The sequence below is a fragment of the Eublepharis macularius genome, chromosome 1 (assembly GCF_028583425.1).
Source record: "Eublepharis macularius isolate TG4126 chromosome 1, MPM_Emac_v1.0, whole genome shotgun sequence".
NCBI classification, from domain to species: domain Eukaryota; kingdom Metazoa; phylum Chordata; class Lepidosauria; order Squamata; family Eublepharidae; genus Eublepharis; species Eublepharis macularius.
In genome coordinates this window covers 181,368,349-181,387,023 of record NC_072790.1, presented here as the reverse complement: position 1 = coordinate 181,387,023, position 18,675 = coordinate 181,368,349, and the positions used below count along the sequence as shown (strand labels likewise).

The following is an 18,675-nucleotide window of genomic DNA, read 5'->3' as shown; positions in this document are numbered from 1 at the left end:
AGTGTAAAATAAAATAAATAAATACATCAACCATTTCTGGTCAGGCTGAAATCTTACCTAGGTTGTTCCTTGACATGTGACATGGTGTAGGAATGAGCTTTTAACTTGCTCTGTTTGGGTCTATAGAATTTCTAAGGTCTGCTGAAAATACTATGATGCTCTGCTTTTAGCATTTTGGGTCATGTTGCCTTAACCCCTGTGCACAGTCATTGCAAAAGCTGTCTTAAAATAGAGGCATCAGAATAACAAATAGCCGAAGCCTTATGGGTTCCCACACTAAACCTTGAAAGTGAATGCAAAGGATAGTAAGGATGGTAGGGCTGGATTGCGGAAATGTGCTGCACAGGACTCTTGAAAGCTCACTGAAAAGCGTAAATAATATATCAGTAGAACCAGAAAGAATTAGTTGAAGGGAGGAGAACAAGTGGTTTCATGGAAAACAGACATAACACATCTTTGTTAGGACAGATTTCAGAAATTAGAAGAGAAAGCTACTGTTTCTGGCCCATTTGAACATCACCTGGTTCCACAAGATTCCACTGAATTAGAGATCAGAAGCAGATGTTGGACTCTTCCACCTTTGCTTTATGGGATGGAATGGACTGTGAATACAGGATCATTCTACACTGTTTCACAGATAAAATGTAAAAGATGAATGTTTGTATGCCTTTTGAAGCTGATTAGTTGGATCCTATTTTCAGTTATGGGACTGAAAAGGCCTTGGTCTCCCTGGTTGGTGAGCTGTGCTGGTAGGTGGACATATAGAGTGTGAAACTGTTGATTCTCCTGGGCCTCTTGGCAGCTTCTGATGTATACTTGACTGACTTCTGGAACTGGGAGGCACTGTTTCGGTCTTACCTTGAAGTCAGGTTTCCAAGTATGGTGCTATGGAATTGCTGGTATCTCACATGGTTCCATCTTGTCCCCTGTGCTTTTTACCATCTACATGAAGCTGCTGAAAGAGGTCATCTGGAGATTTGCGTTGGGTTGTCACTACTAATATGCGGGTGACACTCAATTCTACCTTATGCTTCCAGCCAATCCCAAGAAGGATATAGAAATTCTAACTGGTGCCTGGGGGCAGTTTTTGGAATGAATATGGGCTAATAAACTGAAGCTTAATCCTGACAAGGTGGAAATGCTACTGGTGAGCAGGAAGTCTTTTTAATTTAAATTTTATTAACAGATAACAGATAAACAATAACCATTACATATATAACATATCAATCTTTAAACAATACAAAGTTAACGTAGTATCTTCTTCATTTATCAGGAGGGATTCTATTACTGTTCACTTGTGATCTACTACATTAATATAGAGCGAAGTATCCATTATTTGTTATAGACTGTAATACTTTCGATGTAGGTTGTAAATTGTTCTTTTCAATATAGTCCAAAAACGGAAGCCACTTTTCGATAAAACCATTATTTTCTGTAAATTGTTCTGCATTTTGTAAGTCATTACTTATCTTTTCAAAAATAAAGTGATTCCAAACTTTGGAGAACCAAGTCTCAAGTGTTGGTGGTCTTTCTGATTTCCAAACTGTTGCAATGGTGCTTTTGTCTGCTATAAAGAGTGAGGCAATAAGCTCCTTTCTAATTTTAGGAATAAGTATATTCTCCCACAGGTCTAAAAAGATTATTTTTGAATCAAAAGGAAGATCATAGTTAGTGATGTCTTTAATTGCTCCTATGATTTCCTTCCAAAATAGTCTAATTATTTTACAGTCCCACCAACAGTGAGCAAAAGTTCCCTCCTCACCACATTTTTTCCAACATTTCGGAGATGCTTTGGCTGTAATTAATGATAATTTTTTGGGTGTCAAGTACCATCTATGGATGATTTTGAATGTTTGCAATTTAGTTACAATGACTTTTGATGTAAATATTCCAGCTGACCATATTTTTTTCCATTTGTCCTGTGTTTGATCTATTTCACACACTTTGTACCAAGTAAGCAGGAAATCTTAATGTGTCACCTATTCTGCATGTGGTTGCATTCCCCTTGAAGAAACACGTCTATAATTTGGGGATACTTTTGGAAGCAGGCCTTACTGCTAGATAAGTGGGTGGCAGCTGTGGAATGCCTTTTACCATATTCGACTGGTTAGCCAGCTGTGGCCTTTCATAGGCAGAAAAGATTTGGCCACTGTCGTATACATAACATACAGATTAAATACTGCTGTGCAATCTACATGGGGTTGCCCTTGAATGTGTGTGTGTGTATTTTAATTTTGGATGTTTTATAATTTATAGTTTTAAACTGTATGAATCATCTGATGTAATTTTAAATTTGTGTGCAAATTGTGATCTGCCCTGAGCCTGCTGGCATGGGGAGGGTGGAATATAAATCTAATAAATTAAATTAAAATTAAAATTAAATTAATTGGTGCAGAATGCTGCTGCCAGGATCGTGACTGGAGTGACCATATCCTTGCAGTGTTGTCCCACTTCGGCTGTTTCTGTAGGCTGTTTCTGGGCACAATTCAAAGTGCTGATGTCTACTAGAGATGGGCACGAACCAGAAAAAACAAACTGTACGGTTCTGTGGTCCGTTGCATTTCATGAACCACGAACCACGAACTTTCACGAACCTGCCCAGGTTCACAAACCAGTTCGTTTGGTTCATGAAAACGTCACATCCAGGTCAGCAAATTGTCACTTCTGGGCCAGCAGAAGGCCATCTCCAGGTCAGCAGAAGGTCTGCAGGAAGTCCATCCCTTGGTGTCTAGGAAACTGCTTGATCGGCACCAGGCTGTCTGCAGTGATGAACCAAAAGAACCAGCTTAAAGTTCGTGGCGGTTTGTCAGAAATGGGCTCTGATGAACCGCCGGTTCGTGAACCATGAACCGGCCTGGTTCATCACGATCTTTGGTTCATAGTTCAGTTCGTGCCTATCTCTAATGTCTATCTCTAAAGCCCTATATGGCTTGGGCCCAGCATATCTGCAGGACTGCCTACTCCCTTATGAACCTACCCAATTGTTATGGTTGTCTTCTGAGGCCCTGCTTCTGGTGCCCCTGTCTTCTGTAATTAGGTGGGAAACAACACTGGAGAGGGCCTTCTTAACTGTGGCACCAAACTCCAGTGAAGTGCTGTTCTGAGACACCCAGGTTTAAATCTCCACTCTGAACCAAGCTACAAGTGATGCCTGACAGGTTGGATACTTGTCAGCTTCCCTCAAGTTTTGATGGGAAATGTAGGTGTCCTGGTCTTGCAGCTTGGCTCTCCGACTGCTGTCCAATGGACTTTTCAACTGTCACTTGTCCAACATTCCGCCGAGCTGCCTACATTTCCCATCAAAACTTGAGGGGAGCTGACAAGCGTCCAACCTGTGTCAGGTGTCACTTGTAGTTTGGCTCATAATCAAAGAAACTTGCTGGGTGACCTTGGGCCAATCACACCCACTCAGCCTAACCTATGTCACAAGGTTATTGTGAGGATCAAATGGAAGAGGAGAGAATGTTGTAAGCCATTTTGGGTCCCAACTGGGAAGAAAAGTGGGGTTATAAATGAAGTAAATAAACTCAGGATCTCTCTCCTCAGGGAGATTCATCTGCTCCCTTGTGATGCCGCCTTCTGTCATTGAGTGAAGACTTCTTTGTTTCATCTGGCATTCCCTCAGTGATCCCTCCTTGCTGCTCAATGTTAAAATTGTTATTTTTTTATGTTTTTGTATGTGTATTTTAGCTGGTTTTAATTGTTTTAATGGTGTGTTTTTGTTTGGTTTTAATGGTTTAAAAGATTTTTAATGTGTGTTTTTAATCTGTTAGCTGCAGTGGTGGCCCCAATGAGGGCAGAAAGGTATAAAGGAGAAAACAAAATGGCTGCACCAATCACAGAGCTAAGAAAGCAGGCAAAAAAGCTGATAGTGCAAGTAAGGAAAAATATTAGTTTATTCACATAAAAATCCCCTACATATCTCTCCAGTAAGCCTTCTTAGGGAATCTGTAACATAATAAACTGTTATGAGTATAGAGTTCCCATTATTAGAAAAGAAGTTATAAAAGTTAAGTAGCTGACAAAATAGAAAATTATGTAAAACTTCAAGTATATAATTATGGTTAAAAAACAACTACTTGAAAGAGCAACTACTTGCAACAACTAGTGCCTATTTCATTCTTTTGATAGTTTAAAGAGTAGAGAACAAAGATTTCTCTGAGTAAAGAAAAATAGATCTATCAGGATATCTTTTGATGGGATTTAGTTGACCCTTGCTGACTCAATTAACAACCTGGGAGGTTGTACTGGACCCAGCAGTATAATGCTTTCTTCCAAGTTATGATGGCCCCCTACCTTGACTCGACTGATGAGGCCACCTGGATGCATGTCAAGGTAACATCAAGTCTAGAATACTGTAATATACTTTACATATGTCTCCCCTTGAAGTCAAGTCAGAGATTCCAGTTGGTGCAGAAAGTTGCAGCTTAGTTACATCAGGAATTAGGCAGCACATGTATATTATTCCCTTTCTGCATTCACTTCATTAACTGCCCATCAGTTAGTAAGTTCAACTCCAGGTACTCTGGATATCAATAGTAATTCCAGGAGATCTCCAAGCCCCTCCTGGAAGTTGGCAAACCTACTTGGAGCATGAGCATAGTGTTATCCCAATTGCTGGAGAATATTGTAGTTTATTTAGTATAGACAAATTAGATCTTCTATCATGAGTTGTCATTTTCACTTGCATTTACTTTCAGGGCTTTGAGAGCAAGAAAGAAAAGTCTTCCCGGCCATGCAAGGTAGCTATCTAAGTGCTGCCACCTAATGGCTAAAAGGAGCACCAACAAGCATGAGCCTGCAGTATGGTTCAGAAGTGTTACGGGCTAGATAGACAGGTCTTTTGAGGGAACAAATCATATCTAGGAGAGACACCTCAGAAACATCTGTGCCTGCTGCATAAGATCTAGGCCAAGCTTCAGTTTCCCTTCCTGTGACAGGTATTTAAGTCTGGGCATGGCCTGCAAGAGTTCTTGACTTTGGAAAGCAAGAAGCCAGGGTTAAACTAAATTTTGACACTGAAAACAGGATTTGCTCTTATTGGTTTGTGGTTCCACCTAGCTCACAGTACAACTATTCATCAGTAATTTGGCTCCAGGGACTCCACAGGTAAATATTGAACTGCCTTTCACTCTCTCTACCTTCTTGATATCAAGGCCATACACCAGAGTTCCCCAACATGGTGCCCAGGTGTGCTATGGCGCCAATGAATGCCATGACACCCACCAATACTCATCTGGTGCCTGCTGAGATTTTCAGAAATTGGTTGGGACCATTGTAAGTCTTATTACTGGCTGCCCTCTTTTGATGGGGTTCAGTTGTAGACTCAGGTAAGAGTCTAAGTATTATACTGGATCCAGCATTGCTGCTAGAGAAGCAAGTTAATGCAGCTACAAAAAACACCTTCTTCCAACTGAGCTTAGCCTGGAAGATAGCCACCTACCTTGACATGGTGGATCTGGCCACCTGGATGACGCCATGGTAACATTGAGGCTAGACTACTGTAATGCATTCTACATAGGTCTCCCCTCAACCTCAACTCAGAGTCTCCAGTTGGTGCAGAACACTGCAGCTCAATTATTATCAGGAACTAGGCAGCGCATGCACGCTTCCATTCTGCAGTCACTCCAATGGCTACCCATCAGTTACCAGGCTCATTTCTAAGTATTAGCAATCACCTACAAACCCTTCATGACCTTGGTCCCTCATATCTTTGGGACCTGTTCTGAGAGCCTATTCTTTGATAAATGCTGGGCTATCCCTTGTGGACTGAAACTGGAAACAGCCACTTTGTTTCTTGAAACCAGAAAGATTTACGGGCTCTGGGAGTCTCCTACTACAGAAGCAACGAGCAACTCACATCAGAATTTTTTATGTTCTTTTGCAACAAAAAGAGCGGGAAGAGGAAACCAATAGGAAAGGTACCATACAACTATCTCCAAATATGGGAGAAAGAACAGTTACCCCAATGTTGCAATTTTACCCTTAGGCCTGGTATATTTCCTTATATGGGAAGATTGACAGATATTGTTGTCAGGGCCAGATGTACGTGACCTGCTTTTTACCTTAAAGGCTCCACATTGGACTTATAGCAGGGGCTTAGTTAAATTTCTCAGGACATCCATGCCTCTCTTTTCTCCATCATAGCAGCTTCACTCAATAGGCCTTCTGCTGATGTCACCCTGCAACTGGGCAAAATCAACATGCACGTTCTCTGTGCTGGCCCCAACCTTATAACAACAACAACAATCACCCTGTGAGGTGGGTGGGGCTGAGAGAGCTCTGAAATAGCTATGACTGACCCAAGGTCACCCAGCTGGCTTCAAGTGGAGGAGTGGGGAATCAAACCAGTTCTCCAGATTAGAGTCCCACTGCTCTTAACTACTACCCCAAACTGTCTCTCCTTATGGAATGGCCTGCCTGAAGAACTTAGGAAAATTTCCACTCTCCTGACTTTCCGCAAACTGTGCAAAACCAAATTATTCAGAATTGAGAGAGGCTTTGGTAAAGGGATAGGTACTGTTGACTATACTAATGTGTCCTCTCTGTTGCTGCCAGTATGCTCCTACTGGGTAGTTTATTTGTTGTTTAATGTTTTAAGTTTTGTTTCAGCTCTGTATTGGATTTCTGCTTAATTTCAAATGTATGCAATCCATACCCTCTTGTATAGTTTATTTAATGTCCGAGCCATGGCTGACATTCTGAAATCTGCCTAGAGTCTCAGTGAGAAAGGTAGACTATAAATAATGTGAATAAATTTTAATGGAAGGCATTTCCATGGTTGCAATAGCAGGTGAGCCAATGGAGGATCAGCAGGACTAGTAGGACCTGGGCTTTCGTAAATCAGTCTGTGGTTCTACTTCCCCTTCAGGCTTTCCTTCTTTTTAATCTACCATCTCTTTCCCTGTATCCTATGGCAGTCATTTTGGGTTTGGCACTGCCTCCTGTGGCAGCCATTTTGGAGGGGTGCTTACCACTTTCTCTCAAAATTCCAGAAGTACCAACAGCATTTATGTTCCTAGATACAGAGAAAGCTTTTGATAATTTATCTTGGTTGTTTTTAATTAAAGTTCTACAAAATATGAATTGTGGAACAGAATTTTCAAACTGGATGCAAAGTATTTACATAAACCAACAAGCTAGAATTTTAATAAATGGCTCTTTAATGGGAAAAAAATGAAATAGCAAAAGGAGCCAAACAAGGTTGTTCCTAACACCGTTATTATTTATTTTTGCAATGGAAATATTGGCTATAAAAATCAGACAGGGTATCAGGTTTTTTGGAATAAAAAAAGATAAAGAATATAAGATGAAAAGCTATGTGGACGATGTTATATCTGTAGTAAAACCAAATATCTGCTTGATATATATAATGGAACAAATAATTACATTTGGAACATATTCTGGATATAAATTGAATACAAAGAAAACAAAGATAGTGTTATTAGCGGCAACCAAAGCAGAAGAGATAGAAAATAGAATCTGCCCTGGGCCTGCTTGTGTGGGGAGGGCGGAATAAAAATTGAAAATAATAAATAAATAAATAAATGACAGAATGTGTGGTTACTAAAAAAAGATCAATAAAATATTTGGGAATATATGTAACAGGACAAAATGATAATCCCTATAAACACAATTACCAAAAAGTTTGGGCAGGCATCTCTGAAGACTTACAAAGATGGCAAAGATTGGAAATTTTGTGATTAGAAAGAATTTCTACAGTCAAAATGATTTTATTACCAAAAGTGACTTTTTTGTTTCAAATTTTACCAATTCATATAGATGAAAAGATTTTTGAAAATGGCAAAAAATGATCAATAATTTTGTATGGGAAGGAAAGAAGCCAAAAATAAGATTTAAAGTATTACAGGATGAAAAAAGAGGAAGCTTAGCTGTACTAAATATCAAATTAGATCACCAAACAGCTGCACTAGTTTGAGTGTCAGACTGGATTATAAACTGAAATCAAAGGAATGTTAAACTGGAGACAGTCGATATTAAAGAAGGAATCCATAATTAGTTATGGATTAAGAAATCACAAAAACAATTCGAAAACAAAATGGTAATCATATTGTGAGAAATGGTCTATTAAGAATATGGTTTCAATGCAGAAATAGAATAAGTTCGCCAATCTCACCACTGATAACAGTACAAGAAAGAAATTCAGTCATATTATCTATGAGTATACGATGGACAAACAAGGAAAAGTGGTTCAAGCAGAAGGAAAAAATATTTTGTGGTTGTTATTTCATTAAATGGTATCTAAATTGCAAGTACAAATAGCCAAAGAAGAGCAGTGACTAAGAAAGAAAACCACCTTTGAACAAATAATCATCAGAGATTTAAGACTCCCATTAGGAAAAATGTATAAAATATTATTGCAATATGACACTGAAACAGAATGAGTAAAAAAAACGATATGATAAAATGGATGACAAATTTGGGAGAAAACATACATGAGTCAGTGAGAAAATTCATGGACTAAAGAAATTAAGTTTACTTAATGTCAAATATTAAGAGAGAACTGGTATAACATGTTTTTAGATGGTATATTACCCCTAAAGTTACAGCAAAAACAAAGACTATAATGATAAGTGTTGGAAATGTCAGAAAATAGACGCAACATCTTATCACATGTGGTGGACATGCAAGGAAGGAAGAAAATATTGGACAGAGAAATGCAGAAGATATTAAAATTTAAGTTTCCGATGGATCCGAAAAATACGTTATTAAATATTTTACCAAGGCTGAATCCACACTTACTGGCACAGCGCTAAGCAGGCGGAGTGAGAGTGTCTTTCTGGCGTGTTTTATGATGTCATCGCAACCACGAGAGCGGCATCATGGCGCGATGATGTCATAAAACATGCCAGAAAGACGCTCTCACTCCACCTGCTTAGCGCTGTGCCGGTGAGTGTGGATTCAGCCCAAGTAAGATTGCAAAAGTACACAGAGAACTATTTAGGTATATGGTGGCAGCAGCAAGAGTAATATTTGCAGCAAAATGGAAAGCTGTGAGATGCCCAGACTTGAATTAATTGAAGAATTAAATGAATATGTGACAATAGCACCTCTTTTATACCTCTTTTACACCTCTTTTAACCTCTTTTATACATAGGAGACCAACATCAGAATTTCAAGATGAATGGAAAGGGATTTTTTAATTGTATAGCTGAAAATTAAGAACAAAATTAATTTAAAATAGAGAATGATAGAAGGAAAGAATTAGGCAATGTATGCATATAACAAAATGTTATTTGTTGATAAAAAGATAAAGATATTTAAATAGAAGCAAAATACTAAAAGTAAGCTTAATTAAGTTCCATTTAAATGTATGTAGATTTTATTTTAGGTTTGTATGATCATAGTTTGTATTTTGTATTTATATGTTTATTAAAAAAATCCAGAAGTACCTGCAGGCTAAAGAAAGTTGGGGACCCCGGCGTAAACTGATCTGATTGCCTTTCAGACCCAGAGGAAGGAACCCTTCACTTGCTCTCTTACACCATAAACGACCATCTATCCTGCCCCATCCTGTACCTTACTCCAGTGCTTTGGGCATTTGTTCACAGCCTAGCTCATTTGGAGTATTAGAAAATTCTGAAAGCACCAGAGCAGATCAAGGTAAAACAGGATGAGCTGGTTTCCCTTATTCATGCATATTCATTAAAAACAGACCCTCTCAGCTCCTGCTTGAGGAGCCTATTCTTATTTGTGCCCACTCACAAATAAGAATATTCACTGACTATAGAACAGGGGTGGTTTGTACTGCTTACCTGATACTTGAGAAGGATAGGCTTCTTGGGTGAGGGGTACTGTCCCTTAGATTTTCACCCTAACTGGGAAGATGGGAGGTGAGGATATATTTCTCATTGAAACCAATGGAAATGACAATTGTTTTGATTCCCTAAAATCATCATCATCATCATCATCATCATCATCATCATCATCATCATCTATAATTCTCAACATTGCTTCTTCTGTGAATGCTTAGAAGTGTTGCAGAGGGGAAAGGAGAATCATGTATGCCATCGTTGGAGGAAGGCTGGGGATAGAGATGTACTAAGCCAGATATATTTTACCCGAGATGGAAAATTCACAAATGCAAGTAGTCCCTTGAATCTGTAGTCACCATGAAAGGATGAATCGGCTCCATGACTCAGATAGAATTTCAGGTAGCAGAAATGACCATGTTTTTTTTTCAAGAAGGTTCAGTTAACTTCATAAAAACTTCTCTTTCGGCTTATGAATTTTTGCACATGCACATATGCACGGATCCAATAAACATTCGACACACCTCTGAAGTTATGGTGACGCAAACTTCCTGTTGATGTTAGCCAGGGCTTCATTCCCTGCTATCCTGTTGCTGGCCTTGTGTCTGTCAAACTCCACCAGGTTTTATTAGGCTCTGATAGAACAAATATTTATTATCATTTATTAACTCCTGAGGCATGCATTGGGAAGCACCTGAAGAGTGATTTAGGAGCGGAAAGGACACGATACTGGCACTCAGTTCAGGAAGGAAGAACCACATTCATTTTTGTCTGGAAATAGAATGGACTTACTGGACTATTTTTTCTAAAACATTTTCATGTTACAAAAGGAAAGTTGCTGCTGATAAATTCTCATTGTTTCAGGGAGGATTTATTGGGAAGCCAGAATCCCCACCTCCTGTTCTGTTCAGAACCTCGTAAGGTTTGTCCCAAGATGTGGCATACAAACAGTGCAATCCTACTTGCTTACTCTAGTCTAAACTCATTGAAATCAAGTGCCTAGAAGGATGTAATTGTTCAAGATTGCATTGTAATATCTAAAACTCACCTAAGTTGTGTTGAACAGAACTTTCTCTCTCTGACATGAAAAACTGACTGATTTCCCTTAGAACTCTGATTGGGTTGCCTGGACTAAGGGCACATTACTGTTGTGTTTTCAGAGTAACACTGGGGTGGTGTTAGGGTTGTGTTGTCATAGTTGGGCATTTGTTTATACCTGCAGCCTACCAGAGAGCACATTTCAAACCGGAAATGATGTGTCAGTGTCCCATTTCCCAACTGGAGAAGTGCTTGGAGTCAGTGGAATAGGCAAGAGTATCATACTGCCCTCCCTCTTCCAGAAACTCCTCCCAGTCAGCCCAGAGTAGACATTGCTGTGACTTTTGGTGTTCTTTGCACACCTACCAGTTCAATCTGACAGCAGCTGTGGGCAGCCAGAGGGCTGGAGGCTGGAGCCATGAATAAGCAAGACAGATTTTTCTATAAACATGAGAATAGCAGTTTGCAGAAAAATCAGAAATCAGACAGACACCCTCCAAAATGATAAGCGACACCTGTAGCTTTAAGAAATGAAGGCCTTCTGTAGCTGTTGCTAGGCAACCATAGCCATATTGCCAGCCTTTAAGCCTTGGTTTCTGTCAGTAAAAGGCAGGGGAGGAGACAGGGACCTTTCCAGGGCTGTTTTGACCTTTAAGAGAAGACTGATAGGGGCCAGGCTTGGCAGCAACCATTAGGTAACTTGCTACCACACGACTTGCGTGTGGTAGCAGGACAGGCTGCTTGCTAGTGTTCAATAGCAGCCACCCCATGAAACCCAATGGGGGAAAGAGGTTAGAGTTTCAGATTAGGACCTGGGAGACCCAGATTCAAATTCCCACTCTGATGTGGAGATTCACCAGATGATTTTGGACCAGTCACACACTCTAAAGCCAACCTATCTCATAGGGCTGTTGTAAGAATAAAATGGAGAAGAGAATGACGTGAGCTGTTTTGAGGCCATTTGCAGAAAATCCTGCTATGAATTAAATAATATAGCTGAAGATGGGAGGGACAGATAAAGGGAAGTTTGGTTGGTGAGTGGTAAGGAGAGAAGGAAGGGGGGAAAGAAAGGCTATAGGGGCTGCCAGGAGAAGGGAAAGGGGAAATAGTGTAGGGAAGGAGGTTCAGGGAAAAGTGAGGGGTCCCTTGCAAGTTCTTACAAGTTTCTCACTGTGCAACTGGACCTGCCTGGCCGGCACCACACAACTCAGCTAGCACATTGCAACTGGGCCCAGCTCAGCAACTGGCACTGTGCAACTTGGCCAGATTTGTATGTATTTTTTAACATTTTATTTACATTATTTATAATCTGCCTTTCACACTATAATACAAGGCATATTATACAGAGTAAGAAAAGGCTGCTGGGGGAGTGAATGGGGGGAAGCTGAAGCGAAGATGGCAGATAAAGGTGGGTTGGCTGGTGGGTGAGAAGGAAGCAGGAAAGGGGGAGATACCAGGGAAGAGAAAGAGAAAATAATGCAAGTTTTTTTGGGTGCCCCTTTTGTAACAGTCGTTAATTCTAATACTAAAAAAAATCTTTAAAAATGAAATTTATCCAATTTCATATTATATTTCCCCTCTCCATAGCCCTATACAGTAATATAGTTGTGATTTTCTCCTGCTTTACCACACCCACACTGGAATACTCAATGAAAGAGTTACACAAGAGGGGGGGCAGCTTGTTCTCTTTTCTTTTGAGTAATAATTTGCGCAATACATTTTCTAATAACCTTCCCTTTCGCTTTCCAGAATGTTTAGTACCATTAGACTGCCTTTTTATCTTCCAGGGTTCTCCAAGAGCTTTTCAGTGAGATCTAACTCACACATACCACAGTGTATTTCATCTGAATAGGTGAATGGTTTCCTTTGAAAAACTTTAAATTATGTGAAGTGACATGACTCTGTCTGGGATGGCTCAATGGTAATCCATTATCTGGATATTGCTGTTCATGAGGCTTGATTCAGAGATTCAGGCTTATCACTAGACAACTCCAACATTGTGGTGACTTGTCTGGTAAAACTTCCATCTCACCTTTAAAAAAAAAATTTTCAACAGAGAAAGTTCACAAGATTCAGCTGCTAGTTATTTATTTTATTTATATCATTTATAGTCCGCCTTTCAGGTGTGTGAAGCAGCCCCAACTGATCGGTGTGTGAACTTGCCTTATTTTATTGTGGAATGGCTAAGTTCCTCTTGGGCCGTTTTCACACTGTCTATAAATCGAGCGAGACTCACGGAAGGCTGCCGGCTTCCTCGCACGATTTTTAACACCATCTGATTACAAAACGCCGTAAATCACTGTTTGTGGCGTTTTGTAAACAGATGGCATCAAAAATCGTGGGAGAAAGCTGGCAGCCTTCCGTGAGTCTCGCGCAATTTATAGACAGTGTGAAAACGGCCTTGAACAAGTGCTCTCAGCAAAACAACAGAAGCCAGGCAGGCCTGATTCAGTCAAGGCTTGAGGTTACCTCTTACCCATCTTCATGAATTTTCCCAATCAAAGCCAGCAATCTTAACCAGGATCATGCTAGACAATCCCTTTTAGTTAAAGGCAATGAGACACAAAAGGAAACAGCTGAACAGAGACATAGTAGAATGTAAAATCAAAAAGAGTCCAGTAGCACCTTTAAGACTAACCAATTTTATTGTAGCATAAGCTTTCGAGAATCAAGTTATCTTCGTCAGATGCATGATACAAACTGTATAGTAAAATGTAATTCTCCACCTCTTTTCTAACTGATCACTCATACAGTTGATAGCCAGAAGTTCCTCAGTAAACCAAAGTACCAATTTTGCTCTGCAAGAAAGGCACCAAGAATTAGATTGGATTTTCAGTCTGGGCCATCTCTTAACTTATAGAATTCAACCAGTGCTTACCCTGACAGTTCATGCACCAGTTATTTCAGGTCACAACTCTCTGGCTCTTAAGTATTAGACTGAATGGAATGATGATGAGCAGCGGCAATACACCTATGAAGGGCAGATGCTGGGAACAAGCAAAGAGGAATGGCTAGTGCCTCCATGCCATGCTTTGTGAGCCTCCAAAGGTATCTGGACCATTGCTCTTGGAACTGGAGTACTGATCAACGTTAGGCTGATCCAGAAAGGCAGTTCTGACATTCACCCCATTGAAGCTGTGAGGCTAACAGTCTGGCTGAGCTGAATTTAAACTATTAATTACTCACAGAACCTTTGCCATTGGCAATGGGGCTCATCTAAGTGTCCAACCATCTTCAAAGAAGCCTTCCACCAACTTAACTGGCTCTTCCTCCAACAGAAGGACCATTGAAGTTGGAAGAAGGCAAAGTTTCTCAGTGGAGTGGTAAGATCCGTCTCTCAGGCAGTAATGGGCATACTGAAGTGATGATAAAGGCACTATGCTATTAAGTATTATTCTTTTAACTTAAGTTTTTTGGCTATCCTCTTATCCTGAAGGCTCCCATGCAGGGCTCATTTGGAGGCAGAACGCACCAGAACGGCGTTCCGGAAGATCTGAAAAGAGGTCATGTGGGTTTTGGACCTGCCCACGTGATTCCTTCTCCTCCGAGTGCAAGCCGAGTGGGGCTGGGCTCCAAAGGAACATAAGCTGCTTGGATTCATTCTGCTCTGCTGCTTTACCATCATTTGTAACTCGTGGGGGGGGGGGGGGCGGGAGAGAGAGAAAATGAGTGAATGGGTGCAAGCCAAGTGGGGCTGGGCTCCAAAGGAACATAAGCTGCTTGGATTCATTCTGCTCTGCTGCTTTACTTTCATTTTTGACTCGTGGCGGGGGGAGAGAGAAAATGAGTGAATGGGTGCAAGCCAAGTGGGGCTGGGCTCCAAAGGAACGTAAGCTGCTTGGATTCATTCTGCTCTGCTGCTTTACTTTCATTTGCGACTCGTGGAGGGGGGGCTAGAGAGAGAGAAAATGAGTGAATGGGTGCAAGCCAAGTGGGGCTGGGCTCCAAAGGAACGTAAGCTGTTTGGATTCATTCTGCTCTGCTGCTTTACTTTCATTTGCGACTCATGGGGGGGGGGGCTAGAGAGAGAGAAAATGAGTAAATGGGTGCAAGCCAAGTGGGGCTGGGCTCCAAAGGAACGTAAGCTGTTTGGATTCATTCTGCTCTGCTGCTTTACTTTCATTTGCAACTCGTGGCGGGGGGGCTAGAGAGAGAGAAAATGAGTGAATGGGTGCAAGCCGAGTGGAGCTGGTCTCCAAAGGAATGTAAGCTGCTTGGATTCATATCCCCAAAAATATAGCAAATGCTAAATTGAACAATTAAGGCTGATTCGAATGCTACAAATTTCTCATATCCTATGTATCCACCAGGTTCTATCAGACATGGGTCTAGAGTTCTGTGCTGGGAATTAAATTCCCAGGAACACACAGGCCCTATTCAGATCAGAAAAGGGAGCTTACAGCCTTCCCTCCTACATAATTTTCCCAAACCAAGATGGCTCCAGGGAGCCGCTGTTTACATGGGGTAACATGTAAGCTTTTCCAGAGGGGCAAATAGAAGCTCCTCAGAGCTGTTTGAGTCAGGAAAATGGCACGGAGAAAAGGCTTCAGCTTCTGCTACTTAATGTCCCTATGCTCTGCATATATCTAGGAATTAAATTCTAAGCATGGTTCTCCCAAAGCACACCTCATCTACAAGAGCTTGACTATTCATGAGAAATTTATAACCTGTGAAGCAACCCATTAGATCTTGGTCATTTTGTCTCCCAAAAATATAGTTCAGGTAGAAACTATAGTTCAGGTCATTTCTGTCTGCCATTGTCCCTATATAGACCAATTTTACTTTAACAGGTTATTTTGTTTCCTAGATAGCTTTAAGTGAAAGAAATGTAAATGGACAATGATAGCACATCACACAAGCAACCCTTTTATATGCCTTTATTTTGAGTTATTTGACTTACAGGCACTGTGCGCATTGGTGGTGTTTTATAATTCTGCAAGTTCTTTGTGTCATGTCTAATCAGGGAGAAATTGGGAGGAGAGAGACTACCTCACAGCAACAGTTCCAGCCTCCAGGAAGGTCAAGAGACATCTGGAGAAATAGTTCACTTCTTTTAACGCAACAAAGCAAGGAATCTTGTTTTACAAATAGGCTTAACAATTTTTTTAAAAAGTGTATATTAGAAGCAATTTAAAAGCTAAATACAGTTTTAAAATGATATACACGTATGCTGCCTCAAGGACTTTCCCCCTTCCACAAAGGTGGAAAATGTTTTTAAATCTAAACTTTAAAAAAAAGATTCCATGCATTAAGACTTAGTGTTCTATGCAACTTCAAAAAAAATGGCAATAAATAGAACATAAAAAAACCAAAACCAAAAAACTTTTCCATGACACTAATTGAACAGAGACTAGTCCATAAGGCACTTCCACAGAGGCTATTATTAAATAGCATAGGAAGTCTGAAGGGGAAAAGCAGCTGAACAGAGTAGCTATTTACAACAGCACTGAAGAAAACAGACCATGTGTCTAGTGAGATAGGAACGAAGGAACTCCCAGGAGGGCTGAGACTTTGTGCAAGGCTCGAGCAGGGACAGCACACTAGCTAGTGGCCAACGACATCTCCCGCTGCTCTTGCTGCAAGAGCAGAATGTATGATTATCCTGTTGCAAGGGTGGCATTACCACTAGGAAGATTAGTAACAGCATGTTTTAGAGGTATACGGTACGGCATGAAGATGTAAGAATTGAAGCCGACAGGAAAAGTAATTCAGAATGATTTGAGGCTAAACTCAACACAGTACTTCTCTGCGAAGTTTTTGCAGCACTCCCTTTCCTTGAGAAACTCAAACACGCCATGAGCTTTCCCCCTCCCTACAGTACTGTCAGCTGTTGACCTTTTAACAAACCAGTTCTGATGCAAGTAATCTGCTTAGTTCAAATGTTCCAGGAAGTTATAGAATAGCTTCCATTCTAAAATAAAGAGAAAAATGTTTTCATAAGACTAAAAGTGGCATAGACATCATTCATATGTGGCCACCCAATTTGGTGCCAAATGAGGTGTGCCCATTTCTGTAGTTTCCTGTGGTTTTGAAAACATAATTATCAGGCACATGTAGGCCTAGTTTGGATTGAGGCTGTGGCACGAGGTCCTCCATTCCATTTTCCCAGCCTAAAATGGCCTTGGGGAGTTGCTATTTGCTTTAAAGAAACATACAAATATAAATAAGTAGTCCCCCAATGAATGCCTAATCCCACCCCTAACTCTGTGGAACAGTCTAGATCAAATCTGGGGCTACATGTGTCAGATGTCTGAAAAAATCCACAAACTTCAGAAATGGTCACATGTGGTTTTAGCCATCAGAAAGCCAAATAGACCATTTACAGTTACATTTGAGGGATTGAAGAGAGAACCTTAAATCAGCCATGCATTCCCAAGTGAGATCACAGCTCCTCTCCATTCTGCATTCCTTGCAGATAGCATGTAGCTCATCATTCTAGAATCCTGCATGCAAATATAAATGCTTGTTCTTAGGCCTAGTTACCACCACTCTGAGATGTGAAAACTGGAATGTTTTGCTAAAGCACTCCTGAGAAATTGTTTATGGTTCCAAAAGGCCCTGCAGTGCTAACATAGAGGCACCTAAATGATGACAGCTGCAGCCCATTCCACTCCACACCAGTCCTCTCTCTGACATGCTCCAAAGCAATTGATATTTCGGGCAGAGGATCTGAATATCTTGCTCTACCAAGCTAAAACTACCTCAGCAATGAAATGGATGCACCAAGTTAAATATGAACCATGGAAGCAGCTTCACGCTCCACACAGCCAGTCAAATACTGCATAATAGTTATAAGCTGACAAGAAATTGCTGGATATATATTGACCTGATATTATTTCTAAAAGCTCTCATAGCCAGCTTTCTAGGTTTAATGATGTTAGTAAATACACTGCTGACATTCAGGAACACTATCTGCCTTCCTCTTTGACCCCACCCCACCCCCACCCCTGAGCTGGATTGTAAAGTCTTACATATTTAGGAGTTTTCCTAGAACAAAGTGCACCTATGAGCTACACACCAAAAAGCTATACCAACTTTGGACACAAGAGGGCAGAAAATAACTAGGAATCTAGCCTTCAAAATGGACCTATTTCCTAGATAAAATTTTAACATTGTTATGTCACCATCTTCATTCAACTGAGTATGGGAGCTCTATAAATCCTTACATTAAAAGGCTTTCTGTATTAAAATACATATGGGACAGTCTAATGTGGGAAAGTTATGCAAATCATGCAAGAGTCTCTAAATGCAAAACCCAAAGTGGCAAGTATTTGCTATCTGTTTTCAACCCCCGAGGTAAATTTCACGTTCAGCATTTGTTCTGACACGGAACTATATATTTACACCTTTAAAAAGGGGGATTTCTAACTTTAAGACTGGAAGGGAGAAGGTGGGGGGAAAGTGTCTTGTAGTGCAGTTCAGAAAGTCAGTTTGAAAGGCTGAGTTCCAGGTAGTGATAGAGTTGGACTTTTGGCTTCAACGCAAGTCTTCGCTCTGAGCCAGCTCCGTTAGGATCTCAATGAGGTTGTCCAGCCCCCAGAGGTAGCCATCCTCCCGGTTCCCTTCTACCCAGGGCACACTGTGCTGGAGGATTTGTCCCTCTGGAAGTGGTGTGGTTTTCCCAAAATCTATCATCCAGACTTTGGCCTGTTCCCTCTTGTCATGAATGAAGAGGAGGGAACTCCCAATGACCTGCAAAAGGAATTTCAAAAAATTAAGTGATGGTTATACCGCTGGGTTTCAAGACATGTTGTCAGAGTCTGTCTAAAAAGATGGCTTGGCAATGTACGGTTTATGGTTTAGACCCAAATGTATAGCGCTCAAGGTGACAGAAATATAAGTACAACATCAGAGGGTCAAATCA

At 40.7% G+C, this 18,675-nt stretch overlaps 1 protein-coding gene across 1 annotated transcript in view; it reads right to left on the bottom strand.

Annotated features, from left to right (window-relative positions):
• Window positions 1–15,674: 15,674 nt before the first annotated feature.
• ITPKB (inositol-trisphosphate 3-kinase B) overlaps window positions 15,675–18,675 on the bottom strand; it is a 111,363-nt gene continuing 108,362 nt past the window's right edge. The window contains exon 8 of the mRNA XM_054983295.1: window positions 15,675–18,503. Within this exon, the coding sequence (XP_054839270.1) occupies window positions 18,288–18,503 (216 nt within the window). The 3' untranslated portion in view covers window positions 15,675–18,287. The remainder of the gene's footprint in view (window positions 18,504–18,675) is intronic.